Source organism: Aedes albopictus, chromosome 2, assembly GCF_035046485.1.
Source record: "Aedes albopictus strain Foshan chromosome 2, AalbF5, whole genome shotgun sequence".
Taxonomy (NCBI): domain Eukaryota; kingdom Metazoa; phylum Arthropoda; class Insecta; order Diptera; family Culicidae; genus Aedes; species Aedes albopictus.
Window position 1 is genome coordinate 109,320,825 of NC_085137.1, and position 17,774 is coordinate 109,338,598.

The 17,774-nt window shown below is 39.5% G+C and overlaps 1 protein-coding gene across 2 annotated transcripts in view; it reads left to right on the plus strand.

Moving 5' to 3' along the window:
- The first annotated feature begins 3,569 nt into the window (after window positions 1-3,569).
- The window catches only part of LOC115255110 (leucine-rich repeats and immunoglobulin-like domains protein 2), a 42,063-nt gene continuing 27,858 nt past the window's right edge, over window positions 3,570-17,774 (plus strand). The window contains exons 1-2 of one of the 2 annotated variants that reach the window (XM_062850213.1): window positions 3,570-4,390; window positions 4,467-4,956. In XM_062850213.1, coding sequence (XP_062706197.1) covers window positions 4,697-4,956 — 260 coding nt within the window. In that variant the 5' untranslated portion in view covers window positions 3,570-4,390; window positions 4,467-4,696. Of the gene's footprint in view, window positions 4,957-17,774 lie in introns of both variants that reach the window. The other variant, XM_062850212.1, reaches the window with a different exon arrangement.

The window sequence follows — 17,774 nt, forward strand, 5'->3', positions numbered from 1 at the left end:
TGCCATGTCACACTGCGCTGTCATCGGAGGAAAAAAAACCCATTAAAACGTGATTTCTTGGAGTAGTTACTTACCGAGTAGTGATCTAAACATATATTTCTGAACTAATTATTGAATTTAATTCGAATCGCTAGCTTTGATTTAGCTTGTGCAGAACTAGTCGATACCAAATCGCTACACTTTATAAATATCTCTTGCTGTAGCAGGCAAAGGTCTAACCGAGCACGAGAGTGGCTAGAAGAGCTAAAGAAGCAATCATTCGTTGCCTCAGTTCTACAAGAACAAATATCAAATTGGTTTTATTGGAATAAAATATGTCGTGATGAAGGACCCTGCAGTAGTTTCTTCTAAAATTCCTACAGCAGTTAATTTTGGAATTCCTCGAGAAGTTCTTTCTATGGGATTCCCATTTTTGAGAATGTTTCCCTTTTTAGTTCCTCCAGCATTTCCATCAGGGATTTCTCCATGAATTTTCTTTGGGATTCCATTAGAGACTTCCGGAGTTCCTTTTTAGATTCCTCCAAAAGCTTCTTCTGAGATTTCTTCAGGAGTTTTTTTTTCCTAAGGTTGTAATTGTTATTGTAATTGTAATTTATTAGCAATACGATAACCTGTTAGCTTTAGCTTAAAATCGGGTCAAGCAAAAAAAAACAAATAAAAAATACAATGGAAAAGCTAAAAATACTAAAAGAAATAAAATAAAATAGGTTTTTCTAAAAGTTTATCCATGGTTTTCTTCAGGAGTTCTTTCAAGGTTTTCTTCTCCTCTCTTCCACCAGCAGTTTCTTTGGACATCTCTACAGCGATTTCAGGAATTCACTCTGATATTCATTCCAAGATCTCGGCAGGTAACCCCTCCGGCATTCTTTCAAAACCCTCCCATGAGTTGCTTCGGGGATTCCTCTAGGTGTTCTTTTTTGGATTCCTTCAGGAATTCCTTCCTGGATGCTTCTGGGATTCCTCGAGGACTTCCTTCAGAAATTATCCAGGATTTTTTCCCGGGACTCCTTCAGTAACTTTTTCCGGCATCCCACCATTCACTCCATCCAGGATTCCCCCAGGATATCTTAGAATTCTGCAAGGAATCTCTTTACGGATTCCTCCCATAGTTGCTTCTGGAATTCCTCCAGGTTTGTCTTTCTTAGATTTCACCCGGAGTTCCTTCTGACAATCTACAAATATCTCCTTCTAAGATTCTTCCAGAAGTTGATTCAAGATTGCTCCGATAGCTGCATTTAGGATTGCTCCAGATACTTTCTTTTGAAATTTCCAGAGTTTCTTTTGAAATTTCTCTATTTCCCTTCAAGATTGTTCCAAGAGTCCCTTCTGAAATTCTTGTGGAAGTTCCTTCATGGATTCCTTCTGAGATTCATCCAGATGCTTGTGGAACGATTTCAGAAGCTTTTTTCTGGGATCCCCAGAAGGAATTCCTGTGGAAATGTTATCCTTCTCCAGTTAGGGAAACTTATAAATAACACAATGAGAAATTCCTTACAAAGATGCTAAAGGAGCTCTTTAAGAAATTGTTGGAGGAAGTCCTGTAGAAACTATATAAGTAACTCCTGAAATAATGCTATAATGCCAAAAATAAAAAAAAACCTTTGCAACCTTAGCGGCATGCAGTGCCCTATAGCAATCAGCACTGATAAGCATTTCAGCGAAATTGATTTTTGTCTGCAAACACAATAGATATATTATTCCATACGCAGAATTTCAAAACCGATTTCTCAGATACAGTTATTGCGTCCGATAGCTGCATGTCTTATGAGATGGAGCCGGCATTTATATCCATTATTTGTTATTTACACTAATGTGAATGGAAGAAAAATCATGCAATATTTTTTTTTAGTTACTGGATAATGTTGCTTAATGCAATTAAAATTTTTCTTAATTTTGAAATATTTTTTTTCAATAGGCCTAGTAGAAAGCTACGTACGTTTATGATACCCCTACCCCCCTATCGTCACACTTCGTCACAAAATCACAAACACCCCCAAACCACCCCCCGCCCCCCCAAAAAGCTACGTCATTTATGGACGACCCCTTACATGACTTCCATGTTGGATATAGTCCGCCATCTTGGATTTAAAAATGGCGTCGTATATTCATTTTTGAATATACGACTCATGAAGCCCGATCGATAGATACTCATGTGAAGCAGCATTGCCGTTAAATAGCATACATTCTGAAGTTTTGGTCGTCATCTTTGAACCTAAGCCGCCATCTTGAATTTCAATACCCCTACTACCACCTCCACATCCTAAAGAATGTGTAGGGAAATTATGGGTTAAATGAACGGGGGGGTAAAATGAACAAGGTGGTGTTTTACTGCATTTAGGCTATTTTTCCATATTTTAACGATTGAGTTCTATGCAACAACATAAATCATTGTATTTCTGCTGCTATTGGACTTAAAAATTAACTATGTAAACCACTTTAAAATGAGAAAAAATAGCAAAAATCATGCAAACAATATGATCTGATGTAAAACTGAGCTAATCGTAATTAAGGTCAATTGGGTTTTTAAACTAAGAAAAATGTATTGATTTTTTAATTTTATACGAAAGAGCACCTTTTTCTGAACCAGCATGATTTTTTTCAGATGTTTGGAACTTCATTTTGGTACCTAAAACCGCTTTCGAAGAGATTTTTCGAAATCACCTTTTGACAGCTGGTCAACTGATTGACAGCTCCGCCCAGTACAAAGTGCGACGAGGGGTGATTCGACAAATCTCTCTCATACAAACTTAAAACTGATTTTTATATAGGTTCCCGGGCACCAAAATTCATGAAAATTTGGATTTCGGCTCAGTTTTGCATGCAAATTCTGAATATGGAATTATCTCAACACCGCTAAAGAAGCCAATTCGTCCATTATTTGCAAATTTCTACATGTGTGATACCATATTCTAATAATTTACTCCTTAAACAAAATATTTAGTGAAGAAAAAAAATGGTTATTATTTTTAATAAAATTTTAGATCTCCATGCCTGCTTCATCCCTTCAACTAAAGCTTGTCTTGAACAACCTTCAGTTCTTCCCCGTTTTTCCATAAGAACTTCCCCCACTGCTCAGAATACAACTAAATTTCATTTGAGGGATGTTACCTTATTATCCAGGAAAGGATTATTCCTTAAAAAGGGCCAGTGTATTAAAGTTTGTAGGAAACAGGTTACTTGCGGTGGGTAGTTGTGTAGTAACTACATGACGTGGCTTGCTTCCCTTTCGTAAAACTACTAGTGATCATGCGTCTCCATATGTCTTCAAGATGATGGAAACTCGCATGTTGGGTGACAATGCGCAAGGAGATGATGAAAACGCATAGTTAGTTATTATTTTATTGTGATTTTTATTGTTGTGGTAATCAAATACGAGGTACCAATTATGTAGTCGCTAACTATTAGGTAATCAGAGGGAGTATGTTTAAATAATGTTCAACAGCGTCGGACACACCTATCACCAAAGGTTGGGCACCCCTGCTGTACTTGCAGGCCTTATCCAAACGTAGGTATCACCAGAATAGTATAGTTTATATCTCGTATGCTCCGTTCAGTTTTTAAATTCGAGCCCAACAAACGAGCAAGCAAAACACAACAAAATGAGAATATTATGTGCGGGACTTGGGAAGAGCGCGCGTGAGAGCGCTGGTTGCTTGCTGCTGATGCGATGTGCTACTTCGACGGCAGTGGGCTTGGTTGCGCTTGAACAGTTTGTTCTCGGACTTTTCGCTGGTTGGAGGCGGCTTTCTGTCGCTCAGTGCGCGCGCGTTCAACGGAGCAAACCGCAAGAAATAAGAGAGCACACAAGTGAGCAGAAATCAAATGAAAATATTGGAAAAAGTGTGATTTAGAAGTGAGATTTTGAGGGTTTGGGCGATTGTTTCGCGATGGTTAGAGTGTGAATCGAAAGTGAAGGGTGGAAAATTTGAATTTTCCGCTAAAACGAGGGGAGAATCCGACCGGAAGTGCCTGAAAAAAGTGATTCTTTGCGTGCTATTTTGACACGGATTTAGACATACAGAGAGTAGGCAGTTCAATATCAGCGGCCCAAAACACTACCACAACAGCGTTGGACCATCAGGGCATAGAGAGTGTATGTTACGATACGACGTTTTGGCCTGCTGTTCGAATGCCCGCGCTGGCTGATGACGACGGTTAGCTGTATTTAGAAGCATCGTCCCGTTGCGCTCGTTCGCGCTAGTGTGCAAACATACCGCACACTCTGCTGCTCGAGGCATGATCCCATATAGAACACTATTCTGGGTACCGTCCGTCGTCCGTCCGTGCTCAGTGAATTGTAGCTGTAAATGCGCGACATATTAGTGCGCGGGCTGTATTATTGCGTCCGCCACCGCCGTCAACTCCGTCGTCGGTTGCTCTCTCGCGCGAGGTAATGAGATGTGTTTATATAAGTACACAGAAACATAAAAATAAATTCATTGAAAACGAAAATAATTCTACATCAGTGAGTGCTTGCTGCGCGGAGACAGTTTCCAACATGAAGAATTATCATCGGCAAATTCCTGCTTCGATTCGCTTGGGCAAAGTGAGACGACACTCGGCAAATAAAACAAGCAATTAATTTCGGGTGAAAATCAGCCAAGGAAAAACTACTCCCCGTGTATGGTGCCGTAGAGCGAGCGAGTGAGGCAAGAAATTAGTGTGTAAATATCAGAGCGACGTGATTAAAAATAAAATGCCCAGATTAATTGCCGTCGACGTCGTCGTCGGCATTTGGATGCTGCTGCTGTCGCTGCCGGCGGCGGTGGTGCACTCAGCGTCGTCCTCGTCGTTGCCGATCGATGGCCACTTCGGGACGGATTGGGACCAGGACGTTACTGGGATTGTCGCCAGTGGCGACTGTCCCCGGCTCTGTTCGTGCCTTGGAAATGTCATCGACTGCTCGGAGAAGAGCTTGAAGCAGCTATTCTACATTCCACTGTGGGTGGAAAATCTGTAAGTAAAAAACGAACGGCTTAGTTTAGAGAATTGTTAGGTTTGGAATGAAATCATCATACAATTGGGAATTGTTTTTGAAGCTTTTGAATTGAAAACTGAGCTAAACTTTGTATTCAGTTTATCGCTTATCGAATGGTTTCACATATGGCTTCCCCCCATGTGGTGTGCGGAGGAGCGCTTATATGTGTGGTCTAGGTGTACTTACCCCACAAAGTGGGACAAGGAAATGGCATAAATCGGCGCGAGTAGGATTGTTTTGTATACCTATCAAGTAGAGCTATGGTTTTTGTCTGTAGTGTGTACGTCCTTCAATGTTACATACATTCATCTAGCTTAAAAGGTTGAACAAAAGAATTACAGTCATCTCCCCATTTGAAACATACGTTTTCTATGCGGATTTCCTTTACCTTTAACAAAATACAACAAATCAACAAATGATTAAATCAAACATGTTTGTAAATAAACTTCTTGTATGGAATTTTTCTTCATGGTGTATTTCGAAATCTTAGCGGGATATTACTGTTAAGTTTATTTCTAAAAAGGATCAAGCACCGTAACAAGGAGTTTGAAACCTATCATCACATCCATGATGTTTATCTGGCTAATATATCTCAAAATTGAGGCTAAATAAGGGCGGGATTATGAAGATGCTATTGATTAGTTCATATTTTCAACTATATGGTTTCGCGGTTCCGGGTCATTTGGCCGAACGCCATTTGGCCGAAAGGGTCATTTGGCCGAATGCCGTTTGGCCGAAAATGAATGATGAACTTAAGTGACCATACCATTGTTTCCAGCTGAAAGAACAGCCTATAAGTCAACGAAGGAAAAATCTTTGATAAAATATAGGCAGTTTCAACGCCAACTAGTCCCTGAATATCAAAATTAGAAAGAATAGCCTATGATTAAAAGAAGGAAATATTTCTGAAGATCATATTGGCAGTTAGAATGTCAAAAACTTCTTCTGAATTCTTTTGATCACGATTCGGTCAAACGGCATTCGACCAGATGGCATTCGGCCAAATGGCGTTCGGCCAAACGGCATTCGGGCAAGCGGCATTTGGCCATATGACCGAACACGTAGTTTCGCATTATGCGATTTACACAGTGTGTTCTGTGTATCCTTGCCTTTGGCGTTTACCAACCGATACCGATCTGGTTTCGATGAAGCTGTTCTTCGTTGCTCTGTGATTGTAAAGAGTTTAATCTGGTCTAGTTTAGCAACGATCAACCTTTGCAGACTTATGCAAAATGCAACAGCCCATGTGGCCTTAGTCCTTGAACCTTACTTTGGTAAGGAAAATTTCTATCTGGGAATCTTGTTGACCCGGTGTTTGCTACTTCCAGTAAACATGAAATGGGAAACTTGCGTGTCATGCCTCGAACCTGTGTGCTTGTCAACAACGCAATCGTCGCTATACTCATTTCTGAATTAATCACTAGAGATGTATGTGCTATCACAATTGATGTGTCTGTTGGAAACCTCAACAGGAAATACGGTAATGGTTCGGTTTAGTTACCGCATGATGATCCATTATCTACGGATGCTTTCAAACAAGTCATATACTATACTGCACTTCAAAAGGCCTTCCGCTAATTGTTGACAGTAATGCTAATGCTCACCATGTCATCTGGGGCAGCTCAGATATTAACTTGAGAGGCTCCAGTTTGATGGAGCACTTACACTCCCGATCAAAAGTTTGGGGTCACCCTTCAAAATGTTGTATCGGCCAAAAGTTTGGGGTCACTATCGTAAAACATGGAAAAGTGATTTGTTGATATCTTTGTCATCTTTCATTCAATTTTATTCTTCTTGGCTTATTTGAAACATAATGAATGGTACTTACTGCATAGACATTGAACCACACATAATTGTTAAACTTTACATACTTAAACTTAATGTAAAATTGCCTCATTTTTTGAAAGTTGGTGAAATGTGTTAAGGACATAGTTGCTGCAGTACACAAATGGCAGCAAATATGGCACCCTGCTTTTCCTAAAATTTTCCTTCCTTCACCTTCTCCCCCTCGTCCACATCTTCACAAAATTTCAGAGAGCAACCAAGAAAAACACATTTTATACCAACTAACCTGACCGTAGAGCGATGATTATGCTACTCAAGGTGGCGCGTACTGTATTCTCCATAATTTATTGGTTTTTGGATCCAAATACGCCGTAAATGCACATTTTTGTGCAAAAATAAACTTCACTTCAAACTCATTTCTTCTTCCTGCTCTGTGTTGTTGGTGTTCTCGTTTTCCCTTGTCGATTTTTTCGTTTACTATTTCACTAACTTTTCCACACTGTAGCACTGTAAAAAGTTATACCAGCTCCAATAACACTATGAACTATCACTCACCGCGGGTTTCACTTGAAACTTTTACTGATTTAATCAGATTCGTGCCGAAAAAGTTTGAATCAAATCGCAAACTTACTGAGAAACAGTTGTTTTCGATACGCTCACTAGTCAGAAGTGATAGTAGAATAACTAGCCACAGAAGTTCAATGCCGCGACTGTTCGTGTGACTAACATCTAGTTTGCCACGCCCTTACAGCGTCAGCAGCGGTACTAGAAGTGTCAAGTTAAATTTGTTTACCAAAACAAAAGGTACTCTACATGAAGGACACTTAAAAATAGTTAATTTTTGCAATTGAAGTTATTAAAATAATTAATTAAGAAAAGTGACTACAGCGCCATTGGAGTTCTAGTGTATTTCTATTGAAGTGATGCCAAGATTCATAAATAGGGTCTACTTTGACTGATTATTTATGGGATTGTTTCACCGCAAATTAAACGGGTTCGCAGCTTTGAAATGAGTCCATTTAATAACAGCTACCGTTGATAGTTTTTTTGGCGTTGAAAACCCAAACAAAATCAGTTGAACAACACAATCAAATACATGATGTTACACTTTACATTTAGTTGTGTTAAGAAAAATGATCATGGATGGCAACTTGTTCGTTCAGAGAGTGTTGAGAGAAGAGCGGAGAGGAATGTCAGAAATGTAAATAAAACGGCGCACAGTGTATTGAATGTGTAGATAGTAGGACAAAATTGAAAAACCCAATCAAAAATTGATTCTCATAGTTTCCAATTATTCCTAATAAGCTTGTCTTACCAATTATGTTTATGAAACTAATTTCGAACATTTATAAAATTATACTGTATTGTTCATACGACTCAAATATGAATTTCAATCATTTATTTATTTGTCCATAGTATATTACATTGTGCGCCGTCGGGGGGGTTGCTTTGTGGGGTGATTTGGAAGGTGGTTCTAGTGGGTGGGAAAATTATTTTCATTTACTCCAGCAACCTTCACCTTAACTTTACATAACATTTTTATATAGAAAAATCGTTGAACACATACGTTAAATTAAAAACGTCAAACGTAAATTTAATTAATTATCTTTGAAATGGACCACAAAGAATTTAAATTTAATTATAGATAACGAAGATATCAACGAATCATTTTTCCATGTTTTACGATAGTGACCCCAAACTTTTGGCCGATGACATCAAGAATTAATTTACTTGATAGCCTTTTTTCTAGATTTTTTAGCTAAGTTCGGTAAAAAGCAGTTGAAGGCTAATAGAAAATAGGTTATATTACCGCTTTCATCTTAAAATTTGGTCGACCCAATTTCCAGCGACACTGCCGTAAGTTTATTTTCATTTTTTACAAAAATTGGGCAACTTTAGCTTAAGTTTACATACAAATCTTTTTGATAGATTTTCATATAGATCATGTTAAAAGTTACTTTGACTTATTATCTTTTGAATGAGACCTGGGGTTTTGAAATCGGACGCAAATTGGCGGAGATATGGGCCTAAAAAAATGACATGTTTTTGACGGGGTAACCCCAAACTTTTGATCGGGAGTGTAAGTAGTACAAATCTTGGATTATAGGAAACCGCCCAACCTTCATGGTATCTGATAGAGATAAAGTGTTTGCTCTAGTAGAATTAGTTACGAGCTGACCAATTGGCATGTGTCAGATGAAGATTTTTTGTCTGAGCATCGCTACATCTTTTTTGAACACATAAATGCTACTTCGCAAACTTTGCGTTTCAGGTATCCCCGGTCAACCAACTGGGATCTCTTTACTGATTTGGTTGCGGCCAAATTTCATGCATACTCACCATCCATTAACACTCCAAGTGACTTAAACGATGCCGCAGATACTAGAACGACCTTCATCGTTGAAACTTTTGAAGAAGCTTGCCCCCTACGGTCTGTAAAGATCACAAGAGGAACCCCTTGGTGGAACTCTGATCTGGCTAAGCTCAGGAAACAATGTAGAAAGAATTAGAACAGAGGATGTTGGGCTGGTTCAGAGGCTTTCAGGTCGGCCCGCAAGGCCTACAGGAAAGCTCTTCGATCTGCTGAACGATCCGGCTGGAAAAAACCTTTATACAAATGTTGCCAGTTTGAGTGAAGTCAGTCAGTTAAACAAAATCTTTGCGAAATCTTAAGATTTCCGGAAGAACTAATATCGTTTGTCAAATGGTGATTTCACTTCCTCTGATGAGGAAGTTCTGAAATGCTTATCCATCACACGCTTCCCCGGATGTGTGGATATTACATCTTCGGATGAACCTGATGATGTATTTTGTTGTAGTAATGAAGTGATAAAAAAATGAGTGGTTGTGGATACCCCCAAGGGGGAGTCTTATTTCCACTTTTGTGGAATCTCGTGGCAGATACGCTATTGAGGCAACTCAATAATAGCGGTTTTCCTACTTACAATTTTGCCAACGACCACCTAACATTATAAGGCGGTATTTTCGTCAGTACCCTTTTCGACCTGATGCAAAGCGCTCTTCAGGTAGTTGAGGGTTGGTTATGTTTTCTTTTCGACCACTTTTTTGATCTTTTTCAGGGGTTATGGAAGGTTTATTGTGTATTTTTTTGTACTTTAAAATTGATCAATCTTACTTACAATCGCTATTATCGTTTTTCGTCAAATTTTCTGCAAAAAAACTACAATAAACCTTTCAGAACCCCTGAAGAAGACCAAAAAAATTATCGAAACGTTTAAGAAAAGGTAAAATCAAATAGTATCGTTTGATTTCCTCAAGACTGCTTAGCCGTTTCCGTAGCATAACTATCCCATTCGGTCGAACCCTCCCAATCCAGTTGAGGATTGGTGTTGCCAATATGGCTTTTTGGTTAATCAGAGTAAAACACCTATTGTTCTTTTCACGGAAAGGCGGAACCGTAATGGCGCTCGACCTTTGCGTCTCTTTGATTCTGAAATCAATGTTTTTTTATCTGTATTAACGAGATTTTTAGCCCTGGGCTAGTTCATCTCGGGAACCACGCTTTACTTCCCTTCCGAAGGAAGAACTCACATTTTTCGAGTTTGTCGGGAGTGGGATTCAATCCCAGGTCCTCGGCGTGATAGTCAAGTGTTCTAACCATCACACCAGGTCCGCTCAATGTGACTGAACAGGTAAAGTACGTTTGTATTATTCTTGATTCCTAGCTTTCGTGGACACGTCATATTGAGTACAGAATCAAGAAAGCTTGTTTGGCCTTCGGGATATGCCGGCGAAACCAAGTATTTAAAACAGATCTATACTACTGTTGTTTGACCAATATTGTCCTTTGGATGTCTTATGTGGTGGCAGAAGCGTTAAGTGAGAACAATCCAATCAAAATTAGGTCATCTCCAAAGGATGTGCTTAATGGCGATATCTGGAGTGCTCCTTCAACTCCCATGGCAGCGCTCGAAGTTTTCTTTGACTTTGTCTCAATACATATTCATCTTAAACAAGAAGCACTTTCTTGCACCATAACGCCTATATATATCTATAGATACTCGGTTTACTAGAGGAAACTCCTGTGTTGCTGCCAGCACTGCCCACTTTGTGTTCGTATGCAACTGACGATAGTAATGTCAATTCGATCTGAAATGTCACACCGGGAGAAAAGCAGAAGTAATATCAAGTGAAGTGTTTCAGTCTTAAATAGTAACCATGATCTGATTTCTCTAGTTTTCTTATATCTATATTTCCGTTAAAATGATAACAAACACAATGAATTACAAACGAACCTAAACTAATAGTTATCACAAGTTATCACAGTAAGTTTGGACTAGAATTTAGTGTTACTTATCTAACCTTAAAATTAACATTTATTGTAAAACAGACATACACAAGTTACGAGAACAACGAGGCAAAAAAGCTCATAAAACATGCTTCAGACCGAAAATTGTAAGTAAAAGAATCATATGTAAAAATTCCAATCTAATTTCAATAAAACTTATAGCTTAAAGCTTGCTTGCACCCACATCCCGGAGTTTGCGTCCTGCTACCGAGAATTCGGCGAAATCGCCTCTTTGCTACCGTAACATCCTGTGAACCGCAGATCAACACACACCCTGTTGTCTCCAGTTTTGATGGATTGGGAAACAGTTGGCCTTGCTCCAAGTAATCTTACAGTTGCTTGTAATTTTCCATATGGTCGGCGTTAAGTCAGAGGGGACCAAGTAAGAAAATATACGAAAATTAGATTGTTAGGGCATTTGATTAGGAATTATTTAAGCAACTTGGAAAATTTACCCAATTTTCTTGATGTTACAATTAAAGAGAGTTATAGCACACTTTTCTTTTGATTGAACTGCAAAAATCGATAATAGTGTGCAGCCAGAGTGGACCATATGCTTGATGTCAAGAGAGTTGAAAAAATGTGTATTGGTTAAAATCCTATAAATAAAATAGTTTAGCATCCAAATGTGATACGTTTCCAAATCGTATGACTCCCTAACGCATTTTCTGATGATTATTGATCAAGAAAGCACATAAAATTCCATTTTATTATGGTCAATATCGTATTTTACAGATCATCGTGTTGAAGCATATTTTGTGGCATTTCGCGTGCAGACAGAGGACCATGTGTCTCTAAGATAAATAGTTGAAATTACCTTATTCTTCGTAATCCTTTCCAAATCTAAATATGTTTGTTTAGTAGCTGTTGGGCATCATATTAAAATGTACCAATACCCGTTTTATGAAGAAATTGATTTAACCGATTATTTAAGAATTGTGTACTTGGTTCACTCTGTCTGAATGAATTTTTGAAAAATGTCAGTCCTCTGAATAAATTATTATGAACTGTGTAACTACAATATTTCAAAATGTTCAAGTTAAGAATTCTTAAATAGCTCATTAATTGACTGCCCTTTATGTGATATTGAACTATTGTACTTGGTCCACTCTGACTGAACATAAAAATTGAAAATGGTAATCAACAGTGTAATAACAGAAATATCAAATTTCAAACTTTCTGTTCACATTATACACTGTACTCCTGTTTACTGTTGTCCTACTTGTGCATTATTTTTTCAACAAATATGTAAAAACTTGAGTGTGACCAGTAGTTGGTTGAAGATTTTTGAAAAAAAAAACCGTTCAGTCAGAGCGGACTAAGTACAATCAATTACTTAGCAATTTCTCGGTTTCAAGCTTTATTTTTCGTTTTTTCGCGATCAATACAGAGCGATGCTGTGATGAATAGTTATTAAGATTTATGGCAAAAATTCAAGAACATTTGTTGAAAAACTCAAGAATTATAGAGTTGCAAACTTTAAAGTCGTTTTTCTATAAATTAAGTAAAAGACACATGGTCCTTTCTGACTTATTGCCGACCATATAGGACATTTTCCACGAAATTCCCTTCCCGGGAAGAGTGGTTATCTGGAGAGAAGTATTTCAGACGGCATCGTTTGGCTGCCTGCTCGAAGTTCAATGTGTTTACATAAGAAGCGATCAAACCAACTAGGGTAGACAGTATTTTCTTCATTCTCAGGATCCCTAACTGTCTGGTTATCCTAACACCACTTGAAGTCATTATCTTCTGTTTAACCTCTCGCTTTTCACCTCGGTTGGTATTTATCATTATTGTTTGTTTGACTTGTTCATCCTTATCATCAATTGGCCTCGTTTTTGTGTTCTCCTGCTTCTCGGACCCCGCGTGGGCCCAGGCCTACAACGAGCACAAACCACAGCCGAAGATATGATGCGTATTCAAGCACTCCATAGCGATATGATTTCCTCACCTCATCGACATCTTTTTACGACTATGTACCCGGTAAACACTTCAAAATGTGTCTCCACACGCATCGTACAAAAGGTGATAAGCTGTTCGCTTTATTACCCACCCCGTGGTGTCGATATGTGGTCGTCTCAATATCTTCCAACGTCTTCTCTGCATTCTTTTATGACAACGTTTAGTTTAAAGTTTTCGGCTTAAGTTTTCCAAGAAACGCTTTAAAACGCACTTGATGAAGTTGTTAAGTGGGTGTCTTTATCGGCACTTCCACAGATGGTTCAATCTCTTCGCCTAATCCAATTCAAGTAATCTGCTAAGACCGAACCTCTTCGGTTGAAAGTCGCAACGGTCATAAAAATGCGGTTGAATATGGTACGATATGGAACCAGCCAACGGTTTATTTACCTGATTATTATCGACGGTTCGGTTGATAAGAGTTCTACTCTTCTAGGCATTATTATTGGCAGCCAATAGATTTTACTCAATATGAAGGCATTGTATTCTAATTCAAAGAATTGATAGCAAGCTCAAGACGGGCCGAATTGTTGACGATTAGGTGCTATAATACTATATCACATAGAGGATTTCCATGAAACCATTTGCTCCACCTATTCCGGAAACCACTCAAGCGAAAAAATCATCTGAGAGTCCCGTTTTCATCGTATCGCCATTGCAATCTTAATTTCACCTTATCTATAAGTACCTTCGGGCGAACTTTATACTTATCGCTAACATCGCCCATCGGGCAAGGAGTTCAATTTAACAACAAACGGATCGGGCTTTTAAAAGCATGAAATAATGTCATAAATTTTGACACAGCTATCATCAGCACATAAACGGTGATGTAATTTGCGATTTGTTTTCCGTTGTATATCGATCAGCAAACAAAACCACATTCTGGGTCAGATAAACAAGACGATTTTAAAATACCATTAGCAAATTACGATGCAGTCGGTAGATTGCTAGGAAACATCTGTTTCAGAGAACATCTCGACTAAGTCTTTCAGATAAAAGCCAAGTTTGAACAAAACGACTCAAAAACAATTTGAAGTTTCTATTAGTGTCATATGTCGTCTATTGCTGTGTAAACAGAAGGAAGCCGTATCGGCACGCCGGCCGTCCGTCGTACGGACGTCAGAAGTGCGTCCCAAAAATGCCGAAAACGCAACCCAGCACTCTAGCTGTGTGATTCGATTTCTCAAAGGAGAGGAAATAGGCATATCGAATATCATCGATAACGCGATGATGGTGGTGCGTGTTGCTTTCGTTACAGAGAACAGAAACCTAAGCTAGAATAAAGTTTATGTAAGAATTCAAATTGAAATACGTTGGCAACACTAACGCTGCCATACGATATATTACGTCAGTCAGTCATAAAATAGCGTCTACCTCCGTTGGTTTGAGCGTTTCTAATCGGAACACTTTAATTTTGACCTCCGCAAATTTGCACAACGTTCAAATGTCATTCTGCTCATGAAATGAGATAAAAAGGAACGCAGAATCAAGACAAAACAGCAGGTTACTAGGGGGTGATACACAAATTATGTCACACAAAAATCAACCTTTTTAAACCCCCCCTCCCCCCTATGACACACTTCTTGTATGGGACCTCAATATTTTTGTAAGGGTCGTCACGTTCTGCAAAACCCCCTCCCCCCTAAAAGCGTGACAAAATTTGTGTACGACCCCAGAGGTTCAAATTAAGAATAAACCCCGTTTGCTTGCATGAGACGTTGTTCAAATCAGTAGGGGTAGACTGAAGAGATATCTAGATAAATTTTACACCCAGCACAAACATCAGCGTGGGAGCTTTGTGATAATTACTTTTGAGAAAGGATAAAATGTAACAAGAACTAAGATATATTGATACATCTTTTTTTTTTATTAAAGCGTAACGAAAAATCATTGCACGCATTCTTGTGCTTTTATTTTCATGCTCATTTCATCGCATCGTTCCATGCTCAAAAACGTTCATAATACTAAGCTGATGAGAGAGTGCAGTGAGCTCGTGAATTATCCTTTGCTGCCGCATTACCAAAGATTGCCACGAGAGTCCGTCACCTCACCGTCGATGCTGGTGCCTACGTTATCAACGCCATACAGGTGCCCAGCCCATCGATGTGCCGCTTTCACCATTTAATCTCCTTACGTCCTTCCATCAAAATGCTGCCGGCCTTATCGTTGAGCTTCTAGTAAAACTTTCGTAATTCTTGAGTATGCCGCTACGCTTCTACCAGGCACAGTTTCTTCTCCTGAAATAGACGGGTCTTCAATATCTACTTCCGTTTGTAACATTGCACGTTCTGGCAAGTCTCACGACCGCCCACGATGCGTTCTCCTCCTCCAAAATTGTTCTACATTCCTCGTTGAACCCAATAGTTGCTTCTTCGACTACGTTCCATGTACCCGACGATGCTTTTGGCGATGGTTGCGTCGTTGGTGGCTGCTTTAGCTGTACTCCAGCAATCTTCTAGGAGCGCCTCATGAAGTTTCCTCTCGTCTGCCAGATTTTGCGCGTATGCTCAAGCGACATCTGGTTGTGTCAGTTGCACTAGGTCGTACTGAGGCGGCCGTCGGTACCGTATTTTATTGATGACGGAAAGTTTTGGGCACAGTTTGATCATCACCAGGTAGTGATTAGAATCGATATTAGCGCCACGATATGTCCTGATGTTGATAATGTGTTGGAAGTGCCATCCAGCGACCAGATCATATTTGTGATTCCGTCTGCTGCACGCTATGTCCAAAGGGAAGTATTATGAAAATCGAATGTACCTCAAATGTTATTTCATAGGATTGTAGGTTTGGACCTCTAGTTTCAGAATCTGTGCGGTTAAAAATATTTCATCTTGGGTTTTTCGATTTTTTTCGATTTTTCTGATTTTTTCCTATTTTCCCATACAATCGGCGAAAAAAGTCATTTTAAGGTTGATTTCATCCCATATAAAAATGTATGGGAAAAAAACCCAAGATGGATTATTTTGAATCGCACATATTCTGAATCTAGAGGTCCAAAAATACGGTTCTAGCGAAAAAACTTTGAGGTACATTCACTTTTCATAATACTTCCTTTTGGGCATAGCGTGTGCTGTGAAGATCTCCAGCAGGTGTAACGATTAGAGGGCTGTGAAGAAAATGGTTCTACAAATGGCCATGTCTCGGAAGCTGTGATATTGATGAGTCGTGGGCTGTTTCGATTCGTCAGCTGATAGGCTCTGAACTTCTGAACAATGGTCTGGTCTGAATTCCTCCTCCTGGGCTACCTGAGCGTTTAGGTCTCCTATGATGATCTTGATGTCGTGTCTTCAGCAGCGATCGTACTCGTGTTCGAGCTGCGCTTAGAACGCATTCTTGTCATCGTGAGTGTTTCCGGAGTGTGGGCCTCCGAAGTTGAAGGTTCAGCCCTTGATCTTCAATCAGCGCATTCTTCCGTCGATCGGCCACCAATCGATTACGTGCCACTGCATATCGCCCATCACGGGGAGAGCTGTTCCCAGCTCGAGTGTATTTCCGCAGCTCTGGTAGATGATTTTATTACCTCTAATGTTCGTCATGGATCTTGTCAAACATACCTCCTACAGATATACAATGCCGAATCAGTGGTTCTTCAGTAAATTGAAGAGCATGCGGGTGCTCCCGATGAAATTCGGAGATTGGCAATTGCACGCACCGAGTTTCCTATTAAAATACATGTTTCGGCGCTGTTGCCCTTGGTGTCGATTCGTATTATTCTGTAGTTGATTTTCCGTTGCAATTCTTTTGCAACTGTCCTTTCCTTCAATCAGTCGCTTCTAATATTGGGGATAGATACAGTTGTGAACCGCTGCTTCTAGAGAATAAACGCTCTGGTTTGCAGAAGCTTTGTGAAGAAGAACAACAAGTGCCAGATTTGATGATTTGATGATTCTGCGTTGTGATGTTCACGATATAGATAAGTTAGCCTCAGCAGAGAACGCCACAAATCTTGACAGTTTTGTACGAAAGAGCCGAGTTTTGACATTTGTTTATTTACCAATCAACTCTCATTTGAATAATTGCTCTAATTCCAGAAAATGTTTCTGGATACCTATGAGAGTATCTGAAAACTGCTCTCGTACTGAACTTGATCAATTTAGGATTCCTTGAAGATGTTCGTTGGTCATTGAACTTGGTTCACATTAGTTACTATCTGAGAGTTTCAGGTTACTATCAAGCACTGTTTGTTAGTTCTTGATGCAATTACATTTGTTCTAGTCTCCCTGTAGGTGCATATAGCGAACATTAAAGATCTCCAGCCACCCAGCTCGCTTTAGCCTTGACCTGTGTCCAGGTCAGAATCCCATCGACTTCCTTGATTTCATTGTTCAGGTTACGTCACACGAGCTTTTGGATCTGCCTTTGCTACGATGTACTACCGGATTCTAAATTCAGCGCTTGTTTGCAGATTTTGATGGAATCCCAGCGCAGTATCGACCGGACATAAACCCGTCCCGGGACTCGCGTGATATTAAAGAAAGTCTATTTGCAATGGAGGACTAGTACGGAGTAAAAAACATCAACAAACTTTCTTCGTTATAATACATATTAACTCCTACGCTTCGTTGGTTTTACTCTAACACACACATACATTCATGGACACTCGTGGATAGCTGTCCTCGCCGGTCCAGGGGGCTACTCCACTAAACTACTCTACTCCTCCTTAGTACAGCCCACCTGAGCTTACCACTTCGTTTCTACCAATAATTTTCTCCTCTTGGATCCTAGCCCTTTACCGATTGC